The 15,855-nt window shown below is 44.8% G+C and overlaps 1 protein-coding gene across 1 annotated transcript in view; it reads right to left on the bottom strand.

Annotated features, from left to right (window-relative positions):
* Nucleotides 1–390: 390 nt before the first annotated feature.
* The window catches only part of RAD54B (RAD54 homolog B), a 131,864-nt gene continuing 116,399 nt past the window's right edge, over nucleotides 391–15,855 (bottom strand). Inside the window, exons 13-15 of the mRNA XM_045287340.1 lie at nucleotides 7,885–8,030; nucleotides 917–1,103; nucleotides 391–468 (exon numbers count right to left, since the gene is read on the bottom strand). Of these exons, the coding sequence (XP_045143275.1) occupies nucleotides 391–468; nucleotides 917–1,103; nucleotides 7,885–8,030 (411 nt within the window). The remainder of the gene's footprint in view (nucleotides 469–916; nucleotides 1,104–7,884; nucleotides 8,031–15,855) is intronic.

The raw sequence follows: 15,855 nt of genomic DNA, 5'->3' as shown, positions 1-15,855 counted from the left end.
AGATCAAATGATATGATATTACATTTTTAACCGAACTATATCTAGATTAGGCCATTTTTTTTTATCAGATCTTGCCATCCTTGCAGCTGAAGCCACTATGTGCAACTGGTCACATCAGGTGGAGAGGGAGCACCTAAACCCAGTGAAAGTGGAGGAGTCTTTCTAAGGTCTAAGAGAGAGGAAAGCAGCACACAAGGATTGCTTTTATTGGAGTAACTGCGCCTACACTTTGAGCTCTTACAATGCTCCAGACCCTGTGCTTCTCCTGGTTCGTGTTCCTAGCAATGCTAGGATGCCAACTGGAAAAATGGTAGCAAAAAGAGGCGAATTCACTTGCCCTAGATCACCCAGCCAGCATGTGGCTGCGGCAGGCCTTTAGTTCACACAGCTTCACACGAAAGCCCATGCGTTCAACACCTCCACACTGCCACTCCGGTCCTTAGAGCCCTGGGCAGCAAAAACAGCTCCCTAGACACAAAAGAAGACAGGGTTAAGCATTTTCCAAGGATTTACTTCCAAGTAGCTCCCCTCGTTCTCTTTTAACATTTGCAATCCACATTTTATAAACACAACCATGTTCACTGGCTTTCACTGCCCTCATGCCAAAATCCTTGAGCTTCACCAGCCCAACATCTAAGGAGTCCCTTGAAATTATATGCACAATGCGGGGTGGCTTACGGATATGTTCCTTGGGAGAAAGTCCCTCATTTTCAAAGTCATCTGCTACCCCAAAAGGTTATAAATCAGCCTGCTAGAAAAGACCCAGCAAATTTTTAGTCATATCTTGGTTGACGTCTGAGGCAACAAAGACCAAGGCCCACCAAGAAGCAAAATGTAGTCAAGAGGAAAAAGGACTTCAGAAATACAACAATTAGAAAGAAGGTGGGGCCTGGAACCCAGATCCCACAGCACCGACCTTTCCAACCTTGACATTGCTTGGAATTTCACTCTCAGAACTCCCCTTCGGAATCAATGAAGGCCTGGCTTCTTGCCCAGTCCTGTCATAGAGCCCCTCCATCTGCATGCTGTACTGTCTCCTTACTGTCCTGCCATCGAGGCCATCCCCACTCACCACGGCCTCATGTGACAGAGTAAACACTTCCCTGTCAGGGTTTGAAGTACAGGCAGAACACTTCTTAGAAGTGAGGATGAGGCGACTGTCTCACAGTCTCTGGATGTGTTATCAGTAGACTAGTTGCCTGAAAAGGCATCATGCTTGGTGAAATACAGGATATGCAGGAAAGAAGAAACCCCTCAACGAGATGGACTGACACAGTAGCAAAGACACAGTAGCCCTAATAACAATTGTGACCATGCAGGATTTTGTTTTGTTGTACGGCGGTTATGATGCCGCCTAACAACAACAATAACATAGGGGTTTGGGGGTTGTAATCTTAATCTTTACAGGATCAGATTGCGAGGCCAATCTTCCTCGAAGCCTTACAAACTGGGCTTGCATTTCAACCTTTCAGTAAGCAGCCAAGAACTTAAGCATCTCGCCATCGGGGTTTATTGCTTACCAGGGTAGTCCAGGTCCCAGCACATCCCAATAAACCCATTGTCATTCCACTGATTCTGACTCAAAGGGATCCTGTAGAGCAGAAGAGAACTGACCCATAGGGTTTCCAAGACAGAAATCTTTTGGGAAGCAGACTGCCACATCTTTCTCCAGTTAGCAACTGATGAATTTGAATCATCCGATCTTTGGGTCAACCGCAGAGCTCCTTACCCCCTGCATCACCATGGCTCAAGCACATCACACCACAATCGAGTCAATTCTGACCGACAGTGACCCTTGAAGACAGGGTAAAACCGTCTTGGTGGCATTCCAAGACCGTAGCTCTTTATGGGGGTAGGAAGCCTCATCTTTCTCCCTCAGAGTGGCTGGTGGTTTCCAACTGCTGCCCTTGTGGTTACAGCCCACCACAAAATTCCATCCACCACCAGGCCTCCTAGCTACTACATAGTAGTTCACTGATAAAAATTTGTCTTTTTAAAACCTTCTGCCATCTAGTCTATTCTGGTTCATAGCAACCCTCTTTAGGGTTTCAGAGGCTATAAATCTTTACACAGTCAAATAGCCTCATCTTTCTCCCAAGGAGCATCTGGTGGGTTTGAACTACCGACCTTGGGGCTAACAGTCCAACGCTTACCCGATAGTGGCATCACGTTGAAAAAGTAGCCCTTGCAAGGCTACATGCAATTTGGGGTAATCAGCTATTTTCTTGCTCAATGCTTGTTTACATACATTTCATGCACACCAGAGGGCTGTTGATGGTTTGATGTGAAGAGGAAACAAATCCAAACTAGCACATTGAGGAAGACCAGGTGAGACAAGAAGTCCAGTGGGTGTACAAAAAAAGTCTGGTCCGCCTGGCTGAAATCGGAGGACACAAGGAAATGGAGGAATGGCTAACACCCCCGATCCAGATTCTGCCTGACCGACAACTCTGTGCAGGGCTCACAGGCTCTGGCAAACCAGGGCCAAGTCTTTCCCATGCACCCCAGGTGTTTTCAGCAGAGATCTTTGTTGACATTGCCCATGTCCTTCTCCTTCACCAAACATAGCGTCTGAGGCATTAATTTTCTTTCAGTGGGCAGAGGAGAATGCCAAGAACTTCCTGTAGCTCATGAGTCATGGTTCCTGAGCACAGAACATCTTCTGAGGGGAATGAGGGCTGTGGGGGGCTCCCAGAATCCTAAGGGGAACTCTGCTGGAGGATTCACTGACTGAGATAAACCATGCACCATACCATCACTGCATGGCCAGGGCTGCAAGAATTCAGAGCAGGCAGGAAAGCAGACAGCTGAGCTGGGCATGGAAGCCTGACCTGTGTTCCCAGAAGCTCAACAGGGTATTGAAGGAACCAAATGAGAAAAGGTTGGTAAGATGGGTCTGCAGGCAATAACGCTTTGTTCCTACTAGTTGCTTTGATTATACAAATTCATCAGATATATAAAACCGAATATCCCTTTCTCTGTTTTCTATTCCCTGTGCCTCCCATTTCCCAGGAGGGGGAATGAATGAGCATGGAATACTCTGAAGGTCTTGATGGTGACCTTGAACTCAATTTGCTGCAGGTGGATGCTACTGTTCTCTTTGCCTCCAATGGGACATGGCAAAGCAGACCCAGGCTGCAGTGGGAGAAGAATGCCATTCATGACTGGGACTGGGACCCAGTGTCCTGCAAACCCAACACAGAAATCCCACTCTGTAGGCAGCACACGTGCTTCACAAAGTGCTCTTTGCACTTTGTGTGAATCTTCCTTGATTTGATCAACAAATCTTTATCAGCTGTGTGCCAGGACTGTGTTATTAGACATGGGGTTGTTCAAGATGGTAGATGTATTACTTTCTCCCTTAAAATTCTCACATGCTACCCATCTGACACCTGCACACACACACACAAAAATAACCAAAAGTTCAACACATTGCTGTCCAGTCAATTCTGACTCGTGGTGAAGCTTTAAAACAGAGGACTGTCCCATCAGTCTCCAAGTCAGGAGTTTGAAACCACAAGCCGTTCTGCAGGAGGGAGAGAGGACTTTCTACTCCCAGAAAGTTACAGTCTCTGAAACCCACAGGGCAGTTCTACCCTGATCTGGAGGGTTGCTATGAGTTGACCTCCACTGGATGGCACTGCGTTTGGTTTTCTGTTAATCTTCCTGGGAGCAGACAGCCACATCTTTCTCCCATTGAGCCGCTGGTGAATTCGAACCACTGACCTTTTGGTTAGTAGTCAAGCACTTAATCACAGTGCTACCATGGCTCCTTTACAGTAATGTTCTCTTCTCTTCTTTAACCTAGAGTACAGATTTTCCAGAGATGGTATGTCCTGGGATTTATCTCCATTTCAAATGCTATTGTTTTCCTAAATTCTATTATATCCATTTTTGCTCTTGACTTTCTATAGAGGCTGTTCTCTTTCACATCTTCCTCCTGTGTCTCACAGGAACTAGTCCCCCAGTCGCAAATGGAGCTAAAATGCTGACAACAGCAAGACACTTTCCTCCCGAGGGTCAGTTTCCTAGTGTGTACAATGAGGTGTTAATGAAGATGAACTCTAAGGACCAGTCCAACCCTGCCTTTCCAGGATCTGGAAGTTCTAAGTTAGCACGTCTCATTTTTAGATTGAGGAAGGAGGTCTAAAGAAAGTCATGGGCTGAGTAAAGATTAGAGATGTGAAATTGTTGGATTGCTAAACTGCTTTGTCCTGGGTGGTACTGTTGTCATGAGAGACCAGCCCCTGGAGAAGGGCATTATACTTACTGCAGGGTCAGTGGATTAAACCTCAGTTAAGCTTTGAAAAAACTACGTAGGTCCCTCATTGCTAGCCCTGGGTGCGGGAAAGAGGAGATTATTGAATTGTGAAAAGCGTTCTCCCACCTGGTTTGTGGCAGTTATATAATCTGGTGTCAACTTGAGACTTCAGAGTGAGAGGGTATGGTTTAGCCTGTCAATCAGGTTGCAGCTTGATGACCTCATTTGGAGGTGCTAAGGAGATAAATAGCTCGCTGGAGGTGGGACACTAACATACTCTGCGAGACATTCATGAAGAGGAGCCTGATGGAGCCAGAGCCCTGGAGCTGGAGGAGCCATGTCGAGACCCCTGCCAGCACTGAGATGCTTCCACAGCCACTGGATCCACAAGACTTTGCACCGACTGGCCTGTGATCTTTCTGCATTCGGCATCATTGCATGTGTTTCATGAGTCTGAAGAGGACTTTATATATTGGTATCAAACATATGGGCTAATATCAGACTTATGGACTTGATCTGGACTGGACTGGGATGTTTTCTCAATATTCAATTGCTTTTGTATATAAAGCTCTTTCTTATACACATATACGTGTTTATGAATTTGTTTCTCTAGTCTACCCGCATTAACACATGGTTCTTACATATATCTCCCCCACCCCGACATGTGAACCACTGGTACAAGTCCTTGCCATTTAGGGGGCTAGTCACCATGGCCATAGCACAGACCACCCACTGGGTATTTGATGGAGCTTCAGAAGCTCGGGTCCCAAACCCAGAGCTATGATGGGTAATTTGAAATCCGGGAGCTTGGTGAGATTTAAAAGCACTACTCTAGAACATTCTACCTCCAAACAATGAGAATTGTGTCCTTTCAAGGTCCTTTCCCATTTAGAAAGGCCTTCATCCTTCAGGAACCCCACATTCCATAAGAGGGATCTTTTCTCTGAGAAGCTTCTTTCATTTTGTTTTGTTTTCCTGAAACCAGGTAATAGGAAAAAGACCAAAAGTATCTTTTTAAATTAAGGTCATTCATTACTGGTCATAAACACTGATGAGTGCTGCCTTCCTGCCTCAAAGCCTGAACCAGGAGACGTTCATGTGAGGCTGCAAGCAAGATGGAAAATATCAGGCATCCGAAGAGGGAGATTACTCTGCAGTCCTCTGCCTCCTATTCTAGAGGGATGCTGGAGAATCCAAACCCCCATTCACTGCAGCCAAGAGGCCTCCCTACCATCTGTCATGCTGGTAAAGTGTCCCCACTGAGATTTCTCTCGGGAACCCCATTTAGTGCAAATATCAGATGGTTGGCAGTGTGCGCTGGAACACAACCTAAACATGAGCAACCCTTCCAAAGTGTGATGCTGCCAGTGAAACATCCAACCGGGGCCTGCTTTGTAATTGGTCGAGTTCTGTGCCAGAGCAGAAGCAGAAATGATGTCTTGGAAGCAGCTTTGGGGACTGTTAATGATAGAAGCTAAAGGCTGTCTATCTCCAGAAGATACTGGCTTTGACTTTTGGCCTTGGGCATCAGCATAACATGGACTTTTCTTTGCCAGTTTTCTTCTAAACGGCGAGCACCATCATTTTTAATTGTGTTAGAGATCATAACTATCATTGGTCAAAGCCATTTAGGAGGCATTTTGTTCTCTCAGCATGACCTCATCTTACTAAGGGAAGCATTTTTAAAGAGTCTGGTCCTGTTGTCACTCAAGTTGGCAAGCCAGGCAGGGATCCACACCTGCCTTTCTGTGAGCCTGTGGGCAACTTATTTTGATCCTTTTTTTTAATCTCCTCAACACTGCCTCCAAAAGAGAAGGCAGGGAAAGATTACCAAAGTTGAGTTGGTGTGTTAAGGAGGGTTCTCTAGAGAAACAAAACCAGGACCCTTATGATTATGCATATATATGGATAGGTTTATGCAGTGAGAAGGAGTATAACATAATTAGTCCACACAGCAGTACAGAGGGTGCTCAGTTCAGCTCACTTTCATGGAACAGTTAATATACTGGAAGTCCTTCAATTCCACGTGGGCTGGGGTCCAAGGTCAAGGAAGTAGACATCAGAGTCTTCCCTCAGGCAAGACAGGCAGAGTCTGCCCGCAGGCAGCAGGGTGGGTCAGCACCAGTCAGTAGCTCAGGAGCTTAGTGAAGCAGGCCCCAACAGGATTGGGATCTGGCACTCAAGCATGGCGACAAGATCCACCAGCCTCCAGCTCAAACATGTACTCACCAGCAGTGTGGTGAAGCAGGTCTCGAAGGAGCCTCAAACTCTAGCAATATGATCCACAGGTTGGCGTGGCCCACAGTTGGTGTAGCACACAGGTTGAGGCAGAGAACTAGCTAAAGCAGCAGCATGCTGGTCCGATATCACCAGGGAGCAAGACAGATATGGGATGCCGGCAGGCTTCATTTATCTCAGTCGCCCTCCAATCAAGCTGCAACCTGATCAAACTCTGGCCCCATGTTCCTATTAGCCTAGTTGGCACAATAAACTTAACTATCACAAGTCTATATTCTCAGGAAGTCTACAGGACAGCAGTGGCTAAGTGTGGTTGCTGTGAAGGTAATTCCAACTCCCATTCATCATAAGTATTACAGCACCGGTTCTCAACCTGTGAGTCACGACCCCTTTGGGGGTCGAATGACCCTTTCACAGGGGCACCCAATTCATAACAGTAGCAATATTACAATTATGAAGTAGCAATAAAGATAATTTTATGGCTGGGGGGGTCACCACAACATGAGGAACTGTATTAAAGGGTCGTGGCATTAGGAAGGTGAGAACCACTGTATTACAGTGTGGAATTGCTCCACAGTTTTCTTGGCTGTAATTTGACAGAAGCAGATCACCTGGCCTTTCCCTGTAGGATTACGAGGTTGGCTTGAAATTTTAGGTTAGCAAGCACAAACGGTTTGCACCTCTGGGGACCTCCTACGAATGCAGCCATTGAGTCGAGGCCAACTCATAGTGACCTGACAGGACAGCGTAGAACTGTCCCTGTGAATTTCCAGGATTATAACTCTTTTATTTTTTTCACATCTTTACTCTCACATTTTATTTTATTTTTAATCATTTTATTGGGGGCTCTTACAGTTCTTATAACATTCAGATTATAACTCATTACAGGAGTAGAAAGCCCATCTTTCTCCAGAGTGGCTGATGGTTTTGAACTGCTGACCTGGCCGTTAGGAACCCAGCTGGTAACCACTATGTCACCAGAACTCCTCCCTGGACCACTAGTTTAGTATATTTATATTCAAATACTGGAAAACATTTCCATTTTCTTTAGTCCTTGTGTGAGAAAAGTGAAGCTCACAAGGGAATCATATATAAAAGGCAGGCAACATTTTTTTAATGCTAGAAATTCTTTTTTTTTTTTAAAGAATATTCATCCACTCTTTCCAATAGTTGAAAATATAAAGGATTCTGTTTTATAAATCCTCTAAATTTGTTTCTTTTTTTCCCAAAAATTCTTTTACCTATGATTGATATCACAGGAGTTCTGGTTTAGTGGGTGAATCACTGGGCTGCTATGTAAAGTCAGCGGTTTGAAACCACCAGCCACGTTAAGGGAGAAAGATGGAACTTCCTACTGTCATAAAAAGTTAGTCTCTGGAACTCACAGGGACAGTTCGACCTGTTCTGGAGGGTCACTCAGAATAGGAATCAATTTGATGGCCATGACTTTGGGTACGGTTGATATGGGAGGAAAAAGAAGACTGGATTCATGATCTCTGAGATTCTCAGGGCAAAGCTGTAGGGACACAACCTAGAAGAAGGAAGAAAAAGATAGTCAACAGATGGCCCAAAGCTGGACATACTGACCCTGTGTGAACATCAAACGAGAGTGCTCCAAACACGGCACAGGCAAACTGCTCAGCTTGTCAACCCCCAATGCTTTAGGGCCTTGGAGATGTCTTCCACACAACAGGAAAAGTCCACCGTGTGCCTCCTGTGGTCCCAATTCTTCTTCCCAAAATATGAAGGAGTACACTTTTGAACTATGATGTTGGATGAATGAGAGGTCTTACAGCCTAGATTTCTGCTGCTAGCCATAAAAGACATTTCTAGGGAAGTCTAATTATACCAATCCCAAAGACCTTAACATTTAACCTTAACAAAGAAAATAATAACTACACAGAAACTAGGCCAGCCTCAGCTGGTCAAACTGCTGAACCTTGTGCCATCAAAATGTGCTTGCTTTCAGGAGCCAGTTTCAGCAATCCGCCGCACTTTATGCTTACCTTCCCGCCTGAATGGCTGTTTAATATCATGGGACCCATGAGTCTCAAGAAAGATAACAACTTGATAAATTATGAGCATACTGTCATTTCTCCAAGGGTAAGTAGGTTAAGTGGCACAGTGCAGGAGAAAACATTGTGGGGAAGCAGCTGGTGGATTCTCCATGTGGAAGACAAAGAAAGCGTATGCAGACGGGTGACTAAGCTGTCTGTATTGGAAACAGTGTGTGTTAACATTCGCTTTGCCACTGAAGTCACTCTGTTGGGAAGGCAAAGGTCAAAAGCATGTGAATCCTTCCAACATGGCCCTGAGACAGAGTGTAGGTGTGTGATCGGTCAGAACCACCTAGAGTTGGAACAATCTTCTTCATGGGGCCAGGGCTGAATGTGGGGAGGTGGGGGTGGGCAGGGAGGGTATATACGTATCAATTGGGAACTGATGGAGCCTTGTGCCAGGTTTTGAAAAGACCTGGAGTGTTTAGCTTAAAATATTTTGCAGAGAGATAATAAATTAAATGTCAGTATGATGGAGTAAGAAAGGGAACTTAGGGAGATAAGTGGGAGCTGATGATAATTGGAGATGTGGGGAGAACACAAGATGCATTTGGCAGCCTGAGAAAAGATTATATGTGTCATGGTTAAAGAAAAATCGCCTCTGTCTGAAGTGGAGAGTTGCACTGACACCTGAAGGAGGGTCACTACTTGAGTAGGTGGGAAGGAAAGAACATTATGAGCTTATAATGGAGATTGATATGACATGCCTGATTCTAGTTGCAGTAGAGAATTGATGTTAGAAATAATGAGAGAGAGCTTGGTTAAGCAAGGTGGGGCTTGATGGAGGAGGTTGTTTTTTCTCTTCAAGTTAAGATGGCATGCAAGTTACAGGGCAACTCCACTCAACAACGAGTGGCTGCCTGGAACACTGCAATGAAGATCCTAAGCAGTGTTTGGACTTGAAGAAAGTGCAGTGATCGATTCGTAATGTCTGCCCTGGCATTGTGCAATGGTGTACAACTTCTTTGGTGACTTGGTTCTGTTGCAGAACCCTTGAGATTTAAGTGCTAAAAGTAACTCTACTAAACTGAGAGATAATATTAATATCAACAAGAGAAAAAAATGCCTTTTGTGCTGAGGGGAAAAAAGGTGAAAGAATTGTGTCTTGGGTTTAAATTGTTCATTGGCTCATTCAAATTGTTTTGTGTGCCTACCAGGAGCTTGGCATCGGTGATAAACAATAGACAAGGAAGATGGCTTCTGGTCCTCAAAAGTTCACAGTCTAGTTAAGGAGACAGACAAGTAAATTTCACCAAAGATGTAGGACTTATTTTGAGCACAATCCGACTACACTGCCAGAGCAACAACAAATAAAGTGTAGAGTTGAAATATGTCCTGTGTAAAGTGGGTGAAGGGAGACAGTGGGCAGTGTAAGACATGAAAAAATAGTAATTTGTAAATTATCAAGGGATCATGAGGGAGGGAGGGAGGTGGGAGAGGGGGGAATGAGGAACTGATAGCAAAGGCTCAAGAAGAAAGAAAATGTTTTGAGAATGATGATGGCAACACATGTACAAATGTGCTTGACACAATGGATGGATGGATGGATTGTGATAAGAACTGATAGAGCCCCCAATAAAGTGATTTTTTAAAGAACTATGTCCTGTGTATACATGTGCATGCATGTGTCCACATATGCATGTATGAGCAAGCCTATATCCACATGCATAAAACATGTAGCTTGCACATACACACTGTAGAACTAAAGCTGGGAGAGTTGAAATAACTGTCTGACATGCTTAGAACTAAACAGCTCACCAGTCCCTTCCCTCTTTTTCACTCATCCCATTATTTCCCTCCTGACTTTGAGGTGTAAAATTCATCCCCCAAAAAATGGAAAAGAGGAATGAGACTATGGGGTTGAAAAACAAAGATCTCACATGCATAGTATGGTACCCTCCTTCTCGCTTCTCCTCCTCCCCCACCCCACCCCAATACATTACTGGTTCTGACAGCTAACGGTGACATTGCTGTGACTGAGCAAATGTGTGTTTTGTTGCTTAGCAACCCGTATTGTTTGCGTGACTAACCCCTTGCTTGCACATATGTAACTGTAACGTTGACTCTCCAAAGACTGAAAGAATGTAACTGAATCACAATTCTACTGTTAGGAGATCGGGGAAGTACAAAGGCATTATTTACCTACGTTTTTGATGCAACTCCTGAGATGAGGCAGCATTCCAAGACCTTCAGGTGAGATGACTCAGAAAGCTGAAAGGAGGATGTGAAGAGGAACAGCATGACCAGTCTCGAGAACAGGGCATGTGTTCGTCTGAGCGGACTAGAGAAACAAATTCATAGACACTCATGTGTATAAGAAAGAGCAATTGAATATTGAGAAAACATCCTAGCCCTGTCCATATCAAGTCTATAAGTCCAATATTAGCCCACATGTCTGAAAATTCCTCTTCAGACTCACGCAGCACATGCAATGACACCGAATGCAGGAAGCTCACAGGCCAGTGGGTGGAAAGTATTGTGGATCCATTAGCAGTGGAAGCATCTCAGCATTGGTAGGGGTCTCCGTAGGGCTCCTTCAGCCCCAGGGCTCTAGTGTAGTAGCTCCATGTGTCTTGTCCACAGGAATGTCTTGCAGAGAGTGTGCGAGTGTCCCACCTTCAGGGAGCTAGTTACCTCCTCCGTGGCTCCAAAATGAGGTCATCAAACTGTGACCTGATTAACAGGTTAAACTCCACCCCTTCACTCTTAAGTCTCAAATTGACAACAGATTATGTGACTACCACGTGGTAGAAATCAATTTTACTGGCATCGTCCTTCCAAAGTGATGGAGAGACCCAGTCTAGGGGGTCTCAGTCAGACTTAGCCCCTGTGTAAGGCTGAGGTGGTCAGTAGGATTCATGTTAAACATAATCAATACCTTGCTACTTCTTAAATTGGGCCTTCAGAGCTAGAAGTTTCTTCAGGATACTCATGATTCATGGATAAGCAAATTGCTGAACATTTAGCTACAGCATGTCCAACTGTTTACATATTATCCTGTATAAGCCTATAAGCATGTGATTCCCAATGAAGCCAATAATCCTTCCTTACACTGAAATCCACCATCACTCCCACCAAAGGCTGCTCCTTGCTTGGCATCGAGGTCTGGGTTACCCTGGTCCTGATGCTTCCTTATATGTCTTCAGGGGAAGTGCTATCAGGAAGAGGGGACAATAGTCCTGTCACTTGGTACTTGTGTCCTGAGCAACTGTACAAGTCTCAGATTCCATATCTATAAAATGGGCAAAATAATAGTATTCCATGAGGTTGTTCCAAAAATGTAATGTGAAAATGTACAGAAAACTTTTACCAAGCTCTGACACATAAAGCGCACAATAATAAATGCACTGGGTAGGACTGTGGTATTGAGGTGGACACCTAGCTTCACCACTGACTAGCTGCTGACAGCGAACAAACTACTTCATCTTCAGGAGCTTTGATTTCCTCCTCTGCAAAGTAGAGCCTATCTTATAGAATTCTTCAGAACGCGAGATGAGATAACATATATAAAAGACCCTGGCTCTAAATGGATATTCCACGAATATTCCTTCATCAGTGGGAACTACTTCTCTGGTTCTGACCATTGTTCCCTTTTAAGTGGGGGCTAACCTAAATGCGGCAAATTTAATACTGTGCCGGTTTTCGGCTGAAGTTTTAAGAATGACTGGAAGTTTCTGCTTCTGCTCACTTGGGAGCCTGAGCTGCCAGGTAAGAAACGCCCCTGTGGAAGAGGTTGTATGGAGAGACCCTGTGCAGAAGCCAGGTGAGAGGCAGAAGCTCTGACGTCTCTGAGACCTGGCTGAGCCCAGAGCCAGCTGACCCACCAACTGAACGCAGCCATCAAGTACCCTCACAACCACAGACCTGCCCAGGTGAATGGCGCCCACATTACAGAATTATGATCAAGTACAAGGGTCACTTAACCTAAGTCCCTGCATTTGGGGCTGGCTTATTACGAAGTAGTAGATGATCAGAAATACGTGTTCATGAGCCATATATGAATGTTTTGTGTGTGTGTTTTCTTCTCATGAGTGACAGTGTACATAACATTTTTAAACTGAATTTCTCTTACTTAACATGATGCTTCTAAGTTTAGCATATTGAAACCAGAGATCTCGTGCACCTATTTTAAATTGCTGTATGATATTGTATGTGTAATGTAACGTGCTTAAAAAGTGAGTTGTTTTCAACCTCTCAAGAAGTTATGAACTGTCATGTGTAGGTTTCCTTGGGTATATGTGAGAAACCAGCCCGTTTATATGTTGTAGTTAGTTGTCATCAAATGGATTCTGACTCGTGGCAGCCCCAGTGTGCAAACAGATCTATCCTCCATAACATAAAAATTATGTGAGCGCTGGGCCTCACCTCCTCTCACTACAGGAGAGAGGAGAGAGAATCAAGAGCTGCGGCACCGACTGCCCAGGCGGATTTTCCTGAGGCAGAAGTCAGACATGCTCTCCTCGCCAGACTTCTTACCCAGCTTGGCAACAATTCTTCCCTCCCCAGCACTTCTCCTGCCGGGTTTGATAACCTAGTGCAGTGGTCACACTGAACACGCACACAGTACTCCCAAGTCTGGGGTTTATTAGAGAAGTAACAGGTTGTAATTGAGTATCAGAAATGACTCAGCTTCAACTTTCCTCTAGTTCCTAAATGCTTTCTTCCCCCACCCACCCCCACTATCGTGATCCCAATTCTACCTTACAAATGCGGCTAGACCAGAGGATGTACACTGATACAGATAAGAGCTGGAAACACAGGGAATCTGGGACAGATGATCCCTTTAAGACCAGTGCTGAGAGAGGTGATACCAGAAGGGTGGAGGGAGGGTGGGGTAGAAAGGGGAACCGATTACAAGGATCTACATATAACCTCCTCCCTGGGGGGTGGACAACAGAAAGTGGGTGAAGGGAGATGTCAGACAGTGTAAAATGACAAAATAATAATTTATAAATTATCAAGGTTTCATGAGGGAGGGGGGAGTGGGGAGAAGAAAAAATGGGGAGCTGATACCAAGGGCTCAAGTAGAAAGCAAATGTTTTGAGGATGGTGGCAACAGATGTACAAATGTGCTTGACACAATGGATGTATGGATGGATTGTGATAAGAGTTGTATAAGACCCCAATAAAACAAACAAATAAAAAAAGACTCAGCTTCCAGTTCATGGATCAGGACAGCTTCTTAGCACAAACAGCAGACAGGCCTCCCTCTGGCCCCCGGCCAGTCTGGTCTCTGCCCTGCTCCCAGCAAGCATTGCAAAGCCCTTTCAGTGCTGCCACTGAAGTACCCAGAGGCTCCCCTTGCCACCATCAAGCCTCCTGCCCAAAGACATTCTGCTTTCTCGTTCATTGTCTGGGAAGCTGACCCCTCTGTCTCATGCCGGTCTCGTAGTTCTGCTGCCCCAGCTGTCACCATTTCTCTGGGGCTGTTTCTCTTGTCTCTCGCCATCTTTCACTGTCTCCATGATGACAGCTCTTTGTCTCTGGGACCAAGCAGATCCCCAGTACAGGAACCCTAAGTCCAAAGGACATGTTCTATTACCAGCTCTTCTTTCTTGATGGTCGTAGGGTTCCCCATTTCATCTGGGATGGCCCATTTTAAGGCTAGCAAGATGTAAAGCTGATAAATCCCCACATTAGTGCTCCGTACTCTTTTTTGCATGGCCCCACAGCACACGAAGGCCATGCACCTAATCTACATTAACAAGCTACCCAGTCCCTTTCATGGACCACAAGCAGCTCGCATTTGCCAAGTCCTACCTAGCCCTGGTGTGCTGTGTGATAAGCATTAGGCTGCTAATTTCAAGGTCTATAGTTCAAATCCATTAGCTGTTCCACAAGAGAAAGATGGTGTTTCTTCTCTTGTAAAGTCTTGGAAACATTGTAGAGCAGGTCTACCCTGTCTTACCGGGCCACTGTGAGCTGGAAGCAACTCGATAGAAGTGGGTTTGGTTTGGCTTGGACTCAGTTGTTCGGCAAGTGTTATAAATACGATAGTCAGAAGAGCCATACTTACCAATGTCCTGTCTGCTCATAGGGTTTTCAATGCTATGTCCTTTCATAGGCAGATCACTAGATCTGTGCACCTGACTTGAACCATCCATCTTTCAGTTAGGAGTCAGTACTTATTCCTTTGGGCCACACAAGGACTGCTTAAATTTGTTGTTGTTTTGTTGTAATAAGCCATCCAGTCATATCCGATTTGTAGGGGATCTCATGTTTGAGTCCATTGTTGCTGTCGTTGTGTCATTCCATCTCATTGAGGGTCCTTCTCTTTCTTATTGACCCTTTACAAACCGTGATGCCCTTAAGTGTATATACCTTAAAAACTGAGAAGTGTCCATATGCCAGATACTGTGCTACTGAAACAACCTTTGCAGGTAGTAATATTATCTCCATTTTACAAGTGAGGAATCTGAGACTCAGGAGGTTGAGTAATTGGCTTAAGGTCACACAGCAAGTGAGTTACAGTTACTAGGATCAAAACAGCCCAGATTCTCAACCTCTACCGTGTTCTGTCCCTGGAAATGAACATCATGTTTGGTAGAGGGTCATCCAAAGTGAGGAAGACACTTAAGAAAATGGATTGACACAGCAGCCGCAACAATGGGCCCAAACATACCTAACAAGTGGGCCAGCCTGGGCAGTGCCTTGTTCTGTGGTGCACAGGGCCACTGTGAGTCGGATGGTCCAACTCAACAGCACCCAACAAAAAATACTGGTTTGTGTCCCACTTTTCTACCGAGTAAATATCTGTCTTTATTTCAAAATTATAAACTCCTTAAGGGGTTACAATTATAATACTATTCATAATAATAGTTAACGTTTATTAAACTCATATTGTGTGGGAGGTGCCGTGCATAGAATTTGAGGTATTATTTAATTTCATTGAACCCTTACACAGCCTAATGACGGAAGTGCTATTCTGACTTTGACAATAAAGAAACTAAGATACAGAAATTAAGTAGCTTGCCAAGAGAGCCATACAATTAGACAAGGGCCAAGAGTGAGTGTGTTAGTCTGGGTACGTTAGAGAAACAAATCCACAGAAACTTATGTATACGAGAGAGTTTTATATAAAGGTTAAGTGTACATCAAAAAAAATCCCAACCCAGTGCTGCCCAAGCCCACAAGTGCAACATTAATCCTTATGTCTGAGACCAATCCACAAAGTCCTCCTCCATCTCACAAAACACACTATGACACTGACTGCCGGAGGAAAGCCAAATCCGTGAACATGTAAGCATCTCAGCGCTGGCAGGGGTCTCTACACGGCTGCTCCAGCACCCAAGGCTACAT

Source organism: Echinops telfairi, unplaced genomic scaffold (genome assembly GCF_000313985.2).
Source record: "Echinops telfairi isolate 266 unplaced genomic scaffold, ASM31398v2 ScPeMD7_1;HRSCAF=3_0, whole genome shotgun sequence".
In the NCBI taxonomy this organism is placed as follows: domain Eukaryota; kingdom Metazoa; phylum Chordata; class Mammalia; order Afrosoricida; family Tenrecidae; genus Echinops; species Echinops telfairi.
This window is presented reverse-complemented; position numbering and strand designations above follow the sequence as displayed.